General features: G+C 39.0%; 1 protein-coding gene across 14 annotated transcripts in view; it reads left to right on the plus strand.

Annotated features, from left to right (window-relative positions):
* Positions 1-17801, plus strand: part of NRXN3 (neurexin 3) — a gene marked incomplete at both ends in the record, with an annotated part of 1617361 nt that overhangs the window by 736063 nt on the left and 863497 nt on the right. For 8 of the 14 annotated variants that reach the window (XM_080707458.1, XM_080707463.1, XM_080707462.1 and 5 more), the window contains 3 exons: positions 3926-4307; positions 5634-5824; positions 6596-6769. In XM_080707458.1, coding sequence (XP_080563584.1) covers positions 3926-4307; positions 5634-5824; positions 6596-6769 — 747 coding nt within the window. Of the gene's footprint in view, positions 1-3925; positions 4308-5633; positions 5825-6595; positions 6770-11088; positions 11116-17801 lie in introns of all 14 variants that reach the window. The other 6 variants (XM_080707448.1, XM_080707461.1, XM_080707459.1 and 3 more) reach the window with 1 other exon arrangement.

The following is a 17801-nucleotide window of genomic DNA, read 5'->3' on the forward strand; positions in this document are numbered from 1 at the left end:
TTGGGTTACATTCCTCCACACAAGGACCTGGTGCTGCAGGAACCACCCACTGCACTCAGTATTTCATGCTGGTACTAAAGTTCACCCCTCTTCTCACTATTCTGATCCAAGTTGATTTCTCCCTCCCTCATTCAAGCTGTAAAAAAAAGCAATTTTTCAAATTTTTTTCATTAAAACCTTGTTCCTTGTGTTAATAAATATTGATAAAATGGATTTGTGAAATGTTAGGTCAAAAAATAAAACTTGTATTGCAAGACATATGAGGAGCCTTTAATAAGGTATTGTACTCTGCTATTCATTAATATTTAAATATGTAGTATTTGTCAAATGTATTTGGCTCCAAAATCTTTTTTTTTTAAATAAAGCATTTTATAGCACATACTTTTCAAGAATACTGATATCATGGAGAAAAGGTTTTGAGATCAGAATATTTGGAGAATTGTAAGCAAAATATGAGAGTCCTTTATTGCAACTTTACAAAATGTTAATTTTTAATATACTTTTATTGGTGCATTATAATTATACATCATAATGAATTTCAGAGTAATAGGACCTTCATCTTTTTAACTTCTCTCCTTTTGTCTGAGAGTTTTGGGAAGTTAAGTTACTTCCTCTCTGTTGTTCTCAGTATTATTATTATTATTATTATTATTATTATTATTATTATTATTATTTGCTAAGCCTTAATGGTGATCAGGAAACTTATGTAGAAATGAAGAAATGATGATTCAAACACTGACCACAAAGCAAATGTCTCAAATACAAGCTCTTCCTGCTGTGAGGGATGCTTGCTGGATTATGGCCCCTCTGTTGGACACTAAGAGACAAATAGAAGACACTAAAAGTGGCTTTTTCTTTAAAAGAGCTTGCACTCTAATAAAGGAGAGAAAATAAAATATAAGTAAAATAACTGGAAAATGTTTAAAACATTTCATCAGAAGGGAACAAAAATGCTACATGATAGCTGGGCGTGGTGGCGCACGCTTGTAATCCCCACGCTTGGGAGGCAGAGACAGGAGGATCGTGCAGGTTCGAAGCCAGATGTGCTGGCTTAAGAGAACCTGTTTCCAAATAAAAAGTAAAAAATACGTCTGGGAGTGTAGCCCGGAGGTAGAAGGGCTTCCAGGAACCCCAGTACCACCACCACCAAAACAAACAAACAAACAAACAAACAAACAAACAAAAATACATGATTAGTAGTAGCTAATGATTTAGGTCCTAGGTGCTATTCTTGGTACTTTATATATAGATATAGATATAGATATAGATATAGATATATTTAACCCTGACAACTTCAGACCTCTTTCACAAATGAGAACTGAGACATAAAATGTTAGGTAATTCTCCCAAGGTAGCCAGTTAAGAACTTGCAGAGCCGAAATGCCAATCCAGGCAATATAGCTTTTGAGTTGGTGTTCCCATCCACTCTCTTCTGTGGTCTCATGGGAAGTTACAGCTTGAATCTGCTAAAAAAAATTTTATAGCTTTATGTCCTCCACCACTCTGAGGATTGGTCTGTAGACGGCTTATTGGCCACTGGTGAGATATGGAAACAGATGTGTGAGTAGGAGCCAAAGCAATAAGGCTGCTTTAGGGAAGGTGCCGGAATATATTGGCCTTGAGTTAGATAGAATGGCATTATGATGCTTGGCCACGGGGAATACGTGTGAGCTCATTAGAGCAACTTCTGCATGGATGTTTTACCAGTTAAATTCTGGCTACTGTTTTTCTTGGACAGTGACTTAAAGAACAAGAGTTTTTCTGCAAAGACAGTATATGATGTACAATTAAAGATGTGAACTTTGAAATTTACACATCTGGGCTTAATGTAAAAGTCCACTATTTACCACCTTTTTGAATCTTAATCAAACTACTTACCTTTTGTAAATGCTCCTACCTCTCAGTGATACCTACCTTCAGTCTTATTGTGATCATGAATGACTATTGTTATGGGGTGCTTGGCATAGTATTTTGCCAATGGGAAATAGTCTGTAGTCCTGTTTTTACTTTGTTATCTTTCACAGTGAAACTTCTCTGTCCTGCCAGATTTAAAAGCAGCTCCTCAGAGGTGTGCATCTATTTGCCTTGAGGGTGGAAGGGAGGTTGAGTCAACAGACAGAACTGAGGGGAGATGGGTGAAGGAGTCTCAGTTACTAATATGGATTAGGGGATACATAGATTATTAGTTTAAGCAATATTTTTCATGTTTTGCTAAGTACAGTAGAATTATTAAGAAAAATCAATTCTCATACATAAAGGCGTGAGTTTCCTTAACAAGCAATGAAGCCGGTTTCCTTTTTCTTTTTCTTTTTTATTATTTCTTTCTTTTTTCTTTTTTAATAAATTTTTATTGGTGCATTCTAGTCATACATCTCATTGGGATAAAAAAACTTGTGGAGATATAGATGCATGCATCACCCAATCAGCCCCTACCCAATCTCTAGCCCCTTCCCTCCCCCTCTCTCTTACCCATGCTTGGCTTCCTGATTGACTTTGATATGGATAAGGGAAACTCTTTAAAGCCAGTTTTTCTTCTATCTTGGTGTCACTGTTGCTTTTCCACCTTTGCCTCCCAGACTTAGAGCTGAAGCTGTCCCTCTGAGCCAGCCCCATGGGTCTGAGGTCTGCATGCCTGGCTCAGCTCCTGAATTCCCTTGTCAGCTTCCAGTTCCTGCTCACGCTAGCATCTCTTTCAAGCCCCACACCTTAGGTTTTTGCCTTGATTGTCTAATGAGCCGAATTTCCTAAGCCCTCCATCCTGTACGTCAATTTGTCCAGAATTTCCCTAAGAGCCCCCAGTTAAATGGAAAATTACCTCTTTAAATTCCTTTCTGAACCCAAGGATCCATCCTTTTGGGTTATCATTCTCACTTGTGTGTGTGTGTGTGTGGGGGGGGTACTAGGGTCAGTCTACCTCTGAGCCACACTCTCTAGCCCTTTTTATTTTGAAACAAGGTCTTGCTAAGTTGCCGAGACTGGCATCAAACCTGTAATCCTCCTGTTTCAGCCTCCCAAGTCATGGAATTAGAGGCATGCACTACCATGCCCCCACTCCATTCTCACTTCTTAGTACTTATTATGTTTTTTCTGTACAGTATGAATTAGCATGATGACCGGCATTGTCATAGTGCAGTTCATCTGACCCCATGCATGTTGGCTGCTGACTCTTCCTACTTTTCATTTTCTAGCCCCAGTTTTCATGCCTGACACATAGCTATAGCCACACTGACATTAGGTGTTTATATTAGGTACTTTGTTGTTTTAGAACATGTGAGTGCAGGTTGTCTTTTGTGTTAGCCTTCTCTCCAGGCAGGCCCAATCTCTCTGGCTGTTGCATAGTCTCCAAGAACTCTGGGCTTTTATCTTCTTGCTGATCAAGTCTACTCTTTTCTTTTTCTTTTTCTTTCTCTCTTTCTCTCTCTCTCTCTCTCTCTCTCTCTCTCTCTCTCTCTCTCTCTCTCTCTTTCTTTCTTTCTTTACCTCTATGTATCTCTTCTTTTAGATCCAGGCCACCTCAATGGATGGCCTCATTCTCTTCAACAATGATGATGCTGATAACTCTTGTTGCCTTTACAAGAGTTAGGGCAACAAACATTTTTATAGTGTGCATTAGTACACAGCTGTTTTACTGAATATAGAAAATGAAAGAGTTTTATCTTTTAACTTGGAGTAGACATAATCTCACCTTTTCCTTTATATGAAGAGGCATTCTGAGCAGCTGAATAAGAGTTTGGAGACAGGGCATATAACTTGGGCTCAGTTAGTACTCAGCTCTTTGACGAGGTCCTGAGTATTTTGTTTTCTGCAACTGGATCCAGAAAATTGAATGTTTTGTGTGGAAACAATCTATACCTCAAAGACACGGGACAAGTCCTGTTGCAAAACATAACTTTCTTTGTTGCTTCCTCATTTCTGCTTTTCACAGGTACAATGGTGGGAGACCATACCCGCCTGGAGTTCCACAATATTGAAACTGGTATCATGACTGAGAAACGTTACATCTCCGTTGTTCCCTCCAGTTTTATTGGGCACCTGCAGAGCCTTATGTTTAATGGCTTGCTCTACATTGACTTGTGCAAAAATGGTGACATCGATTACTGTGAGCTGAAGGCGCGTTTTGGGCTGAGGAACATCATTGCTGACCCAGTCACCTTCAAGACCAAAAGCAGCTACCTGAGCCTGGCCACCCTCCAGGCCTATACCTCCATGCACCTCTTCTTTCAGTTCAAAACCACCTCTGCTGATGGCTTTATTCTCTTCAATAGTGGTGATGGCAATGACTTCATTGCAGTTGAGCTAGTCAAAGGGTAGGTAGAAGGGAACACATGGTTGATCTGGGTATCTTCATTCAAGCCCTATGTGTAGACATAAAAAAAAAAAACTGTCCTTTCTACTCTCTCGCCTCTCTTCTAGATATGTGCTAGCATCCTTGTTGATTTTAAATATCCACGAAATGATTGAAGATGGAAGGGGAGAGATTCCTTTGTTTATTTAAAGATCTTTCATTAAATCTTAGGCTTTTTACTATGAAGTATAGTCAGTTAAAACTACAGAGGACAGCCTCAGAAACTTAGCAAGATCCTCAACAACTTAACTTGTTTCAAAGATAAGAAATACATTTTTTTTTTTATAAAAAGGATCCAGGCATGATGGCATATGCTTGTAATCCCAGCATTTGGGAGGCTGAGAAAGGAGTATCATGGTTCTTGAATAGCCTCAGCTCCTTAGTGAGGCCCTTTGCAGCTCAGTGAGACCCTGTTTCAAAATAAAGAATAGCCGGGCATGGTGGCGCACACTTGTAATCCCCACGCTTGGGAGGCAGAGAGAGGAGGATTGCGCAGGTTCGAAGCTAGCCTCGCTGGTTTAAGAGACCCTGTTTCCAATTAAAAATATAAAAATAGGTCTGGGAGTGTAGCCCAGAGGTAGAAGGGTTTCCAGAAACCCCAGTACCACCAAAAAGAAAAAAAAAAGAATAAAAAGTAGGGCTGGGGGTGTAGCTTGGAGGTAGAAAGAATGCCCCTGGGTTCCATCCTCAGTACTGCAATAAATAAATAAATAAATAAATAAATAAATAAATAAGATTAAAAGGGCTGCGATTATAGCTGAGAGGTACAACACTTCTGGGCTAAATCTCCAGTTCCAAAATTAAACAAAGAACAACAAAAAACAACAAAGGAAAGAAATTCTATTTTTACAAATTAGCACTAGAGTGTGTTGTATCCATCTCTTTAGTAGTACTAACTGCAATCACCAAATTTATACCAAGAAATGAAATAGAGATATTTCCAACTTTACCATTAGTTCATAAAACTTTTTAAAACTTTCCTTTCTTCATGACATTTTGCTATAACATATTGGAAAATAGTCAAACTAAAACAAAACCAGATCCATGACTGATCAAGGTTAAATGATGCCTCTGGATAGTATCACTCTATAGTGTTAAAAAATTCACTTGATGAGAATAGAGTGTGATAGAATAGTATTGGCTATTCTTGTAGGGTAAGTCAGTCCTTACCTATGGCTCCGTTGCACCAGTTCAGCATGGGGAAGTCTTGTCCCCTGAACCTGTGACACCTATTGCCATTACCCACTTCAGGGAGCCACAAGTCATGGATGGTGCTTGTCCCTCACAGGTACATACACTACGTGTTTGATCTTGGAAATGGCCCCAACGTGATCAAAGGCAACAGCGACCGGCCCCTGAATGACAACCAGTGGCACAATGTGGTCATCACCAGGGACAACAGTAACACCCACAGCCTGAAAGTGGACACCAAGGTGGTCACCCAAGTTATCAATGGTGCCAAAAATCTGGATTTGAAAGGTAAACCCTGGAAGGAAGTTTATTCTTCTTAGATTATTTCTTACACTAGAAGCACTGTTTCCAGAGACAAACCACAGTTAGGAACGCTGTGCATTTTTAATCCATCACAGGTAACCTGTTTTAAACAATGTTGAGTTAGACCATAGTATACCTTATCCAGTCTGCATGCCACACTTTTAAGAGGATGGTTTCTTTTTCTGACAACCCCAGGAATGTCTTGCTGTGAGGACTGAGGAGGTGATAAATTTCAAAATGTGAGAGGGTTTATAATTTTAAAAAAGTCCAGTCTTTGAAATTTCACCTGAGTCATTTACTCCCTGTATGAGTTTGGTAGAAATTTCTTAGCCTTATTCTGTTTATATGTCTTTTTTTGGAAAAATTAGAACAAGAATTGTCACTCTCTTTATGGGTTGTTAGAAGTTGTGATGGCATACCTATTGAAACCCTCAGAAGATTATTGGTAGCAAGCACATGAAAAGTACTTAATACGTGGCTATTTTATGAAAATGTTGTTAATCTTCATCATGTCATGGGGACAATACCTACTTCATAGAATTGAAGTGATGACTAAAGTTTGTGAGATAACATTCATGAAATGAGCGACACCAAGGAAATGTTGGTTTTCTCATGTTGCAACTTAGAAATTAGTCATCACTCAGTTTGATCGGTATGTGTTATCGGTATGTGACCAATAGCCTAAAGTTCACTGGCTTCAGTTCTTGGAGGCCATATCCTTCACTCAGTCTCTCTTGCTACCTACTTCATTTCTAGGTGACCTCTACATGGCCGGCCTGGCCCAAAGCATGTACAGCAACCTCCCGAAGCTCGTGGCCTCCCGGGACGGCTTTCAAGGCTGTCTGGCATCAGTAGACTTGAATGGGCGCCTCCCTGACCTCATCAATGATGCCTTGTACCGCAGCGGACAGATCGAGCGTGGCTGTGAAGGTACAGCCTCTTCTCTTTTTAAGCTACAGCTTTGTTCGCAAGCGCCATGCCTCTTGGCTGCCTCTGCCATGCCTCTCTCCTCCGTTGAGCAGTCCTCTCTCATTCCCATCTGCCATCTGCCATTGCACCACCAGCAGGTCCCCTTGTCACTGGTTGAGAATACACCGGGAATGTATGGGATGGTCCCCAGGATCACATACTTGCCAATCAAGAACCTTCCCTGGCTTTGACATCAGGCTCTCTCAGTTTATATTTTTGTTTCCAGAGTGGCCAAAAAGGGCACCAGAAACTTTTCTTTATATTTTAATACACGATGAAGTGAAAACTCCAGATTTTATATGAGAGTTGCTATTAATAACATGCTTCTTATTTTGGCTAATAGCGACTACATTATTGAATGCAAATCTAGCAGGAGACCGGGAAACGATGTCAAAATGCCATGATGATGGAAGGAAACTAATATTTATTGAGTGTTTACTAGGTACCAGGCATTGTTAGTTTCTTAGTGCAGCATAATGGAACATCATGGGCTTTCATGTTGGAAGGACCTGGATTTAGGTCCCAGTAGCAGCTCATATTAGCTGTATAATATTTGGCCAGCTACTTAAACTCTCTAAGATAAATCTTTCTTCTTTTTTTTTCTGTAAAAATTGGACAATGAAACTTACATTGAATGGTAATATAGATAAATTCAATATATATTGAATGCCTGGTACATGGTAGGTACTCTATAAACATGGGATTATTGTCTACACATATTATCTCATGGGAGACATCTAATACCATTGCATGTCCACTCATACAGCACAAAAACCATGCTCAGCCTGTTTCTGAAGATGCTCCACTCTTTTTTCGAGACATGAACTGCATTTTACCAGTTTGTGAATTCAGCCAAATTCTTTACATTGAACAAGCCATAGCCTCAGTTTACGCAGCAGAGGGCAGCAGTGAACACTTTGCACGTTTTCTTGCAGCCTTGTGTTGTCCCAGAGTGACTCTGTACCAAACGGAAAGGCAAAGTGGTGGCCTGACCAGTCACTAAGATCTGTGTGTTCTTTCCTCTGGTTGAGCCTTATGGTCCTTTGTTTGCACAGTGTATTGTGTCTCCTTGTCTCCCTTGTCAATTTACTACATCAAGCAGGTTCATTCATTTCCTATGTCAGCTTCATATATCACTCCTGTTGTTCCCCAGCCTCCACCCAGCACCTCAAAGCACATCATTATAAAAGCTTCTTGTGAACCTCTTAGGTTGACTTGTAGCCACGAAGGCTGTTTCTCTTTGCTTATGAGTCTGCTGCCAATGTCACACCAGTGTTAAGTCTGATCTTCCCTATGACCCACTCCATGTTTCTTTTAGCTAGAAACATTTCTTCAATTCTGTTGACCAGGTTTGGTGTGTGTGTGTGTACGTGTGTGGTGTGTGTGTGTGGGGGGTGTTTGAATAGGGTACCAGGATATTGGGTATCACAAAACAAAGTAACCACTTTATATTCTTCTAGAAATGCATCATTTAATTCAGCATACATTTTTTTCCCCTTCCTGGCCTATTCTTGATTCTTTCAGGTTTTATAGGACAATCCTGGGATAGAGGAATTATTTGGAATTTAATCAAGTATCGCAGTTTAGGAGATTGTGGAATGATCATCTTTCCAGCTATTCTGGAATAATTAATCATATCAAGTTAACTCATAACATATTAGCCAGGCATGGTGGCGCATGCCTGTAATTCCAGTACTTGGGAGGTTGAGACAGGAGGATTGTAGGGTCAAGGCCAGTCTCAGCAATGTAGTGAGGTCTTCAGGAACGTAAAGAGATGTTTCAAAATGTTTCAAAATTTATAAAAAAAATATAAAAGAATACTAAGGGTAGGTTAGTGGTAGAATGCCACCGGGTTCAATCCTCAGTACCAAAAATGTTTTTAAAGAAAAAATATGCAAACACATTACAAAATTTAAGTCGCTATTTAAATGCTAAATGTTTTAATCACTTTATCAGTTCTTCAGACTGAAAAGTTGAGAAGTCATTCACCTCTAATGCAATGTTGCCCCACAGAAATGTAATATAAGTCACATATGCAATTTTATACTTCCTAGTAGCTGCATTTTAAAAAAGAATAAATAACAGATGATTTTAATTTAAATTTATATACCTAATCTATCCTAAATATTATCACCTCAGCATACAATTGATATAAAGTTATTAACCACCATTTCACATTCTTTTTTATCCTATTAAGCCTCCAAAACTGTACATTTTATAGTTATCTCAATTCAGACTGCACACATTTAAAGCCATCTGTAGCCAGGAGTATTTCTGGCTTCTATATTTGAAGGCCTGCTCTATAGAATATAAAAATTGAGGTGTAAATAAATAAAGCTATAGTACTGGATTTTAAAAGGAAGTCTAAACTAACCTTTATAAAATGTATAGCATAAAGAGGGGGAACGGACCCCACTTAAGAGAGCTTTAAGAGAAGCAGTGTGAGCATTAGCAAGAGGAAATTACCCATCCAACTTGGGGAAATGTCCCTCATCCTATCTGTAGCTTGATGTGCATTTCGTGTGACTCATCACATGCATTATGGTGGGTTCCAGCCTTCCTCTAAGTACAGGTGATTGTTCAAAGCCGGATATTGTGACTTGATGGCTTTTCCATCCAAATCTATGGCAAATCCCAAGGGCCTAATAACACTGCACTCTATTGCCATGGAGATAATGAGAATGGTTCCCATCATGCTTTGTGATGGCCCTACTGGGTGGGATGAAGTGGAGGATGAGTGCTAAGGGAAGAAGGTCCTTGTTTATTGAACACAAATGACTCGGGTAATTAGCCTAAGTGACTGGGAAAAGTGGCCCAAAAGTGGGTTACGGCATAAATTGATGTCATTGGAAGTTGGCAGCTTTGTGAATATACTTTCATAAAAGATCCCAGGAGCTTCTTAAGGTTCCATGGAAATGAAACTGTGGGAGATAGTGGGGAGATAAAGAAAGGCCCAAAACCTGGGAGGGACTGCTGCCCAAAGATGTCCTGCTTTCTGCATCTCTTGTACATGGCACAGGGCTCTCAAGAGGACCTTTGGGTCTTAGGCAATGTGGGAAGCACAGGAAAGATGCATTTCTTGATTTATTCTTTCTGCCTAGGGGGGGGGGCAACAGGCAGGAGATGATGTTTCATTCATGCAAACTACAACCTTAGTCTTGTTCATATGATGAATGTGTTTCATTTTCATTTATTTGGAATACACGGACCTCGATGTATGTTCTTGTTTAAGTCATCAACAATGACATTTCAAGATCCCTAAGTAGTACATGCATTATCTTCCCTCTTACATCTAATTCACAACCACAGATAAAATAGAAGAACACAGTGCCCAACATTATTTTTAAAATCTATGAGTTCACTACTTTGTGGCTGTCAGATTTTGTATGAAAAAAAATTCTTAAAGGAAGTTTTGATTCTCTGTCTCTAACACATGCAATGTGTAAAATTTAGAAATGAAGTGCACTTTTAGCCAACATCTAGTGATGACTTTTGACTTGGTTTGGGCAAGGATTTCCTACAATAATGCCCAATTTAATTCTTGGCTGGAAAATCTCTCTTCCTATCTTGAGGCCAATTTTTCTGCTGAGATATTATTGTCTAGCAATGCTATTCCACAATTGCAGATGGTAAACATCTGAGAGAAACACACGTGCTTCGCTTGAGAACTGGCATGAAATCATAAAAAGGACACTGGCTCGGTGCCTTTTTTGCCCACAAACATTTGGGTTTGGCTATATTCTTATTTATGAATTAAGTACGCTGAGCTTTTTGGTGTTTCTAAGGTATCACCCCAATAAAAATGCTGGTGCCAGGTGCCTTGGTGCCATTTGCAGGAGGGTGCAAGGGATGCTCCTAGTCATTTTTCCATGCTCACTTCCTAAATATCCAGAATGATTTTTGTGGGCTCTGTCTGATTGTGTCTTTCAGTCTGGCCACACAGCCTTGTTTCTGAATCATATGCCCTGTGTTTAGCAGTGTACACATGGGAATGTGGGAAGGCTCCTGTCGTCCATTGCTTGTGCTTTGTCAAATCTGCTCTGTCCGTGCCCCTGCTCTGCTGACTTGGCTCTGGGGACGCCTGCTCCTCCCGCCCCTGGTCTGCACCTTTCCTCGTCTGTGCTGTCACCAGTGAACTTGTAGAGCATTCCAAGCATCTGTTTGAGTGCTGTTGATTATGCAGATTGCATTTTTGTGTCTGTGTTGTTACCCTGGTTTACTCTACTTTTTACTAACCTCTGGTTATTGTTTCCGCTTTTTCTGTTCTTTTGCTAACAAAGTTGCGTTGACCAAAGCTGACCTGCAAGGTAGAGAAGGCTCTTGTTCCCATTTCCACCTTGAACTGAGAGATGCCCTGTGTCACCCTTGGTATCATTATCTTAGAGGGCTTCGAGCTGTCACACCTCTTAGGCAGCAACCACTGTGGGGAGGGGGCTGAACCATTGTTCTTCTGAAAGGGTGACAGAAAACCCAGAGGGATGCCTGGAAGAGATCTCATGGGGATAAGAATGTGATTCCATTTTGAGGGGGAACCAAAGAGGTTTGATAATGCGATTACCCACAGACACATGAACCCATTCAGAAAATTGTTAACTCCTCTTCAGTGGTTGTCCTGTAGGGGCTGGCTTTTTTTTTTAAATTATTTGCCATAGGTAGAAGGCAGAACTTTGGAGAAGGGGACAAAAAAAACCACCTGAGTTCTTAATTTGTTATTTTCTGGCCAGGAAGGTCATTTTCTAGAACAGGACATTTAAGTGCTTGGGTCTTTGAAAAGACTATATCATTTTCTTTTAACTCATTTTAAAGAAATATTTGTAGGCATCTGGGAGATATTAATGTCATTAAGACATTCTAGAGATTTTTGTTTCCTGTTGGGGATTTTGGTTCAGCACTTTAATTTCCTCCTTTGTAATCTAAGAGAAAAAAGCACACTTGGGAAAGAAGAGGATCTATCAGTTTTATCCTGAATACCCTACAAAGTGCCTGCATGTAGGATGCTGTGAATATCTGCTAGAGAACAGCTTCTTCTGCCATTCAAAAAAGCACCTTATGAAGTCCATAAGGGCCCCTAGGGTCCTATTGGGTCAGGCTGCTTTGACTCAGAATAGCAAGGGAGGAACAGACATTTCAGGTGTCTCCTGGCTGACCCTCAAGCAGGGAACCAAGCCTCAGATGGCCTCGCAGGGTTTGCAATCAGCACAATTTCTTTGAAGCGGTTAAGGCAAAGGTAGCTTGAAAAGAGCAGTGACGTTTCATTTGAGAGATCATTGACTTTGCTGTGACTTAACTTGTTACATGCCAGGTAGGTAGCCGGGACAAGCTTCTGTCTCTCAGGAGGACAGCAGCTAATAGGGCCTCTCTCTTGTCATTTGACTGTATATAACTCTTTTTTCTTCCCTTATTCCTGGATTCACATAATGTTCTGATATATATTAAAATTAACAAACAGGAAATCATAAACCCTGGATCAATTGAATTCTAAGAAAGCTTTTAAAATAATATTCAGTTACAAAATATGTAAAGCCCTTGTGATAATGGCATTGTTTTTAGACATCTTCAATTAAAAATCCTTTACTACTTACCATTCTGTAAATAGAGAGGGGGAGAAAGGGCAGGGTTCTATCTATAATGTGGAACTTTGAAGGGCATTAAAGCCCCTCAGGACCAGATGTAGTGGCTAAACTAGATAACTATATATCCTTCTTAGTTTTTTCTTCAGGTAATAAGTTCATAGATTTTCAGTTTCCAGAACTTAGCACAGCGTCCCACGTATAGGGACCCCATACATGGCAAAATATTCTTCAAGTTTCCATACAAAATAATGGTTTGCAGCTATACCAAATTATTGATCTCTGTGCCTACTATTAGTTGTTCACTAATATATAAGTACAGAGTTGGAGACAGGACAAATTGGAAAATCTTAACTTTTTTTCTTCGTAGAAGTAGTTTGGCCATCATGAGTTGTAAGACCATCACTCTGTGAACCCAGTCTTTCTTCTATTGGTGTAATGACTTAGTCTCTGTGACAGGAGCTGCTATTATTTATAATTATTTTAGATAGTCTTAGTTTTCTCCTGTTTTATGGAAAATGAACTTTGTTGACACTGGAGTAAAGAACATTACTCACAATCTTTTTTAGTTTTTTGGAGCTAAAACCTATGTGCACAGATAGTATTAATTACCATTAAAATATAAAGGGCTGTAAAAATGCAGCAGTCTGAAACATAGAGGCCAATATATTCAGCAGGAACTATAGTAACGAGGCACACGAAGTGGCAATATTGAGTCTAGATGGGTCAATAGCTTCAGTACTCTTGTCATTGTGTTATTAGATAGTGTGTTTTTTTTTTCAAGAAACTTGTGCAGTGATTGTGTTGTTCAGTTTTCACAGTAAGTTAGTGCCAGCTATTCCTGTGTATCAGATATGTAGCTAGATACCAGGGCTTCAGATGAACTACATGTGCCTACAGTTTCTACTCAGATGCAGTCTCTGACGTTAAAGTGCTCAATATGTGTCAGCCAGTAATTACATCACAGAATGGAAACTGCTACCCTGCGACATGATCAGGGAGGAGGACAGATGTGCAGTGTGAGGCGAGGGTGGGTGCTCAGGCAATTTATTCTGAGGTAAAGTTTGAGCTTAGTCTAAGGACCAGGATGATTCAAATGGATACATTGAGGAAGCTCATTTAAGAACCTGCCTGGTTCAAGGGAATTATAAAAGCCTCAGCTGTGCTGAAATAATGTTCATGTAAAAATGCTATAAAAAGATGAAGCTGGGCAGCCAGATAGAGACAGGTGACAACAGACTTTCCATTTAAGGAGTATGACTTAACCCAGAGGATGCTGTCAGGACAACAGAGATTTGGGTCAGATTTTCATTTTATCAAGATCGCTCTGCCATCAGCGTGAGAATGAATGAGAAGGCCAGAAACTGGAAGCAGAGAACAGAATCAGCAGGGAAGCAGCAGCATTAGTATGGAGAGAGAAGAGACATGCCCCCAAGGCCTACTATTTTACCTGTCTAAGGAGAAAAACAAGTTTTCCTCTCAACCAAAACCTTGAGGATCTAGGATGAAAAGGAGTTTCTTCTCCTCTTTGCTCCACCCTACCTCACGCTACCCTCCCTCCAACCTCCCTCATTTTAGTTAGTAACTGATAAAGTTACACATTAGAACAGAACATGTCCAGGGAGAATCCATAGACTGTTTTGTGTCTCCCCCGAATCAGGTGAGGTCCTGGGAGCTCTCCATGGTGCTGACCTGTAGCACTAGGGAATGCTGCTGGGCTCAGAAGTGCAGTCACCTCTTGCTGTCAGGATAAGAGGACTTGGATAGAATGGTCATTTCTAAAGAAAGTTCAAAAGTAATTTTCTAGTTCCTTTGGGTTCTCAAGAGAGGTATGACTATAGAGGAAAAGAGAAATGCTATGTTATTGAAACTGCCACTAATGTTAGCTCTGCTTGTCATTATTTATTCTAATTATGTGACTTTCAGTATTGAGCTCCCATTTGAAAAGAAGAAGCCATAATCAGCTGAATGTGCTTGATTAGAGCAGTTTTCATGTCTTGCTCAATATTAGATTGGCATCAATAGGTTTTGCCTTTTTTATTTTTTAGGTTTTGCCTTTAAAAGAAAAAGCTAGCCAGGTGTGGCGATGCATGTCTGTAATCCTAGTACTTGGGAAGCTGGACAGGAGGATTGCAGGGTTGAGAGTAGCCTCAGCAACTTAGCATGGTCTTTAAGTAACTGAGAAAGACCTTGTTTCAAAATAAAATAAAAATAGCTGGAGGTATAGCTCAAAGTTAAAATGCCTCTGGGTTCAGCCTCTAATACCAGTAAACAAAACAATAACAATGACAAAAAGCTTATTTAGAAATATTTAGACGTTAAATTAGTAAGTTTGAGGCATAGGTTTGGTTAAATCTTACTTGAGCAGTAACAGAAAGAGAATACACTTTGATAATATTCTAGTGTCCTGTGCTGTAGGCAGTACAAATAATAAAAGATAGTGTATCATTTTTTGATTTCCTAGAACATGAGAAGGAGTTGACTAAATCAGGTTGCATGTGCTACAGATGTGGATTTGATTAGCATCGGCCCCAGAATGACAGTGTTGGACTTTTAAAGAGGAAAACAGTCCCATATTCAAGAATGATGGGACACTTATTATAGTCATCAGATTATTATCTTTTTTGTGGTACTAGGGATAAAACCCAGAGGCATTCTACCTCTGAGCTACATCCCGGCCCTATTTTTTTTTTTACTATTTTTTATTTTAAAATACACATGACTCATCAGATTATTATCTAAAAAGAATGGGGAAAAAGGGAAAAACACAATTTTATGTTTTCCAGCGAAGTAAAAACAGCTGAGAATTGGACACTGCAGTGTTAATATCACTGACAACTTGTGTGGTACTTCTCAGGCACACTTTGGTTGCATTGGCTATACTAAGACAAGTCACCATCTTTTCTCAAAAGGAAATACAACTCTGTGAACTTCTTGATCACATATGAAATGTACAGATAAAATATACCATTCCTACACAGGGTTTTCTAAGGTCTTAGTGCAGTTTTAAGCTGTCAGTAATAATGATGACAAAAAGGATAAATATGTCATTCCAAAGATTTGTGTTATCTTAGAATGTCTAGAATTTTAGTTTGGTTTGGAAGAGTGCTTCAGAAAAAAAAAGTAAAGCTTATTTAGTCTTCAGAATACCTGTTATATCTACAAATACATGCATTTAATACAATTTTTATTCACACAATTAGACACAACTAGACCTTTCTGTGTATTTTTAATTAAAATTTGAATTAAAATAGGATTTGAAATTTTTCCTTATAGAGAGCTCAAATCCTTATATATCATCTTTCTCTGGCTTTAAGTTATACATGTTGCATTTAATCTGGGCATCGTGGTGCACATTTGTAATCCCAGTACTTGGGGGGCTGAGACAGGAGGATTGCAGATTCTTGTCCAGTTTTGGCTACTTAGGCCCTTTTTGAAAATAAAGAACAAAAAAAGATGCATTGCTTGGAGGTAGAATGACCTTGGGTTCAGTCTCTAGAATCACCAAACAAACAAACAAACAAACAACACTTTATTTAGATTGCATCTCTTAATCCGATGGCACCACAGGGATATGTGATCCTCACACCTATGGCTTTGGCTTACTCCACACTCAGGAGAGGTTAAGTGGGTGAGCTGCAGAATTAGCAAACTTAGGTTTGGATCTTACCTTGTTAATTGCTACATGTAGAATCCTGTAGAGAGTGCCTTACATTTCTGTCCCTCAGTTAGCTTTTCTAAAAATCGTGCCTTCTCACTCAATCAAGAACCAATTATTTAATTTTAAAATTCTTAGTTTCAAAAATTCTTAGTTTCTACCATAGGAAATAATTACTATTTTCTAATTGTTTTAATTATTTTAAAATTATAATTGCTTCTTCATGTGCTTGTAACAGTTAATTGAATTAATAACTTAAAGGCACTTGATACAATATATGATACACAACATAGTTTATGTAAGTTGCGTCTATTTTTAGTTTTTTTTTTTTTTTGCAAGTCTGGGGATAGAACCCAGGGGCATTTGACCTCTGAGCTAAACCCCCGGCCCTATTTTTTATTCTTTATTTGAAACAGGATCTCACTAAGTTGCAGAGGGCCTCACGAAGTAGCTGAGGCTGTCTGCAAACCGCGATCCTCCAGTCTCAGCCTTCCAAATGCTGGGCTTACAAGCGGGCACCACCATGCCTGGATATTTTTAGATTTTTTTTTTTGATTTTACAAAACTGCCTTATATAATCAGAGATATAGCTGTACTCTTATCTCACAACAAATATAAAAACCAAGTCAAAATGGACTAAATACTTAAGACCTGAAAATCTAAAATTAGTAGAAAAAACAGAAGATATTTCATGGCATTTGTTTGGGAAAAGATGTTTTGCATATGACTCTAAAAGGACTAGCAACAAAAGCCAAAATAAACAAATGAAATTATACCAAAACAAAGAGATTTGGCACTGCAAAAGAAGAATTAATAGAAAAAAAAAACCCTATAGATTGAGACTATGTGTAAACTATGCCTCGGAGAGGGATTAATAACTAAAATATATGGAACTCAATAATTATAGCATAAAACCCCAAATAACCCAGTTTAAAGAAAAAGGCAAAAGACCTATGTAGACAGTCATCAAAAGACAACATATAAAGGGCATGGTGGTGCATGCTTGTAATCCCAGTACTTGGGAGGTTGAGACAGGGATCTTGCAGGTTTGAAGCCAGCCTCAGGGACTTAGTGAGGCTCTCAGCAATTTAGAGACCCTGTTTCTAAATAATATAAACTAGGTCTTGCAGTGTTGCCCAGAAGTAGAAAGCCCCCGGTTTCCATTCCCAGTACCACACACACACACATAAAAAAAGGCAACATATAAATGGCGAGTAGATATATAAAAACAATGTTTATTATCACCAATCATCAGGGAAAATTGAAACCATAAGGAGATAACAACTGGGCCCTGTTAGAATGGCCATGATTACAAGGGAAAAGATAAATGTTGGCAAGAGGATGGACAGAAAAGAACCTTTATGTATAGTTTATGGGAATGTAAATTAATACAGCCATTATGGAAAACAGTATGGAGGTTTCTCAGAAAACAAAAAATAGAATTACCATCTGACCTGACAATCCCACTCCTGGGTATATTTACAAAAGAATTGAAATCTGTATGCCAGAGATATCTGTACTCACATGTTCACTGCAGCTAGTTCACAACAGCTAAGAAAGAGAAGCCACATAACTGCCTATAATCAGATGAGTCCATAAAGAAAATGCAATACATATACACAATTGAATACTATTCTACCTTTTAAAAGTGGTACACGTTATATCTGTGATGATGTAGATGGACCTGTGGGACATTATGCTAGGCAAACAGCAAGATACTGAAAGACAAATAGTGCATGATCTCATGTATGTTATATCTAAAAGG

This window comes from Muscardinus avellanarius (genome assembly GCF_963383645.1).
Source record: "Muscardinus avellanarius genome assembly, chromosome: 12".
In the NCBI taxonomy this organism is placed as follows: Eukaryota; Metazoa; Chordata; class Mammalia; order Rodentia; family Gliridae; genus Muscardinus; species Muscardinus avellanarius.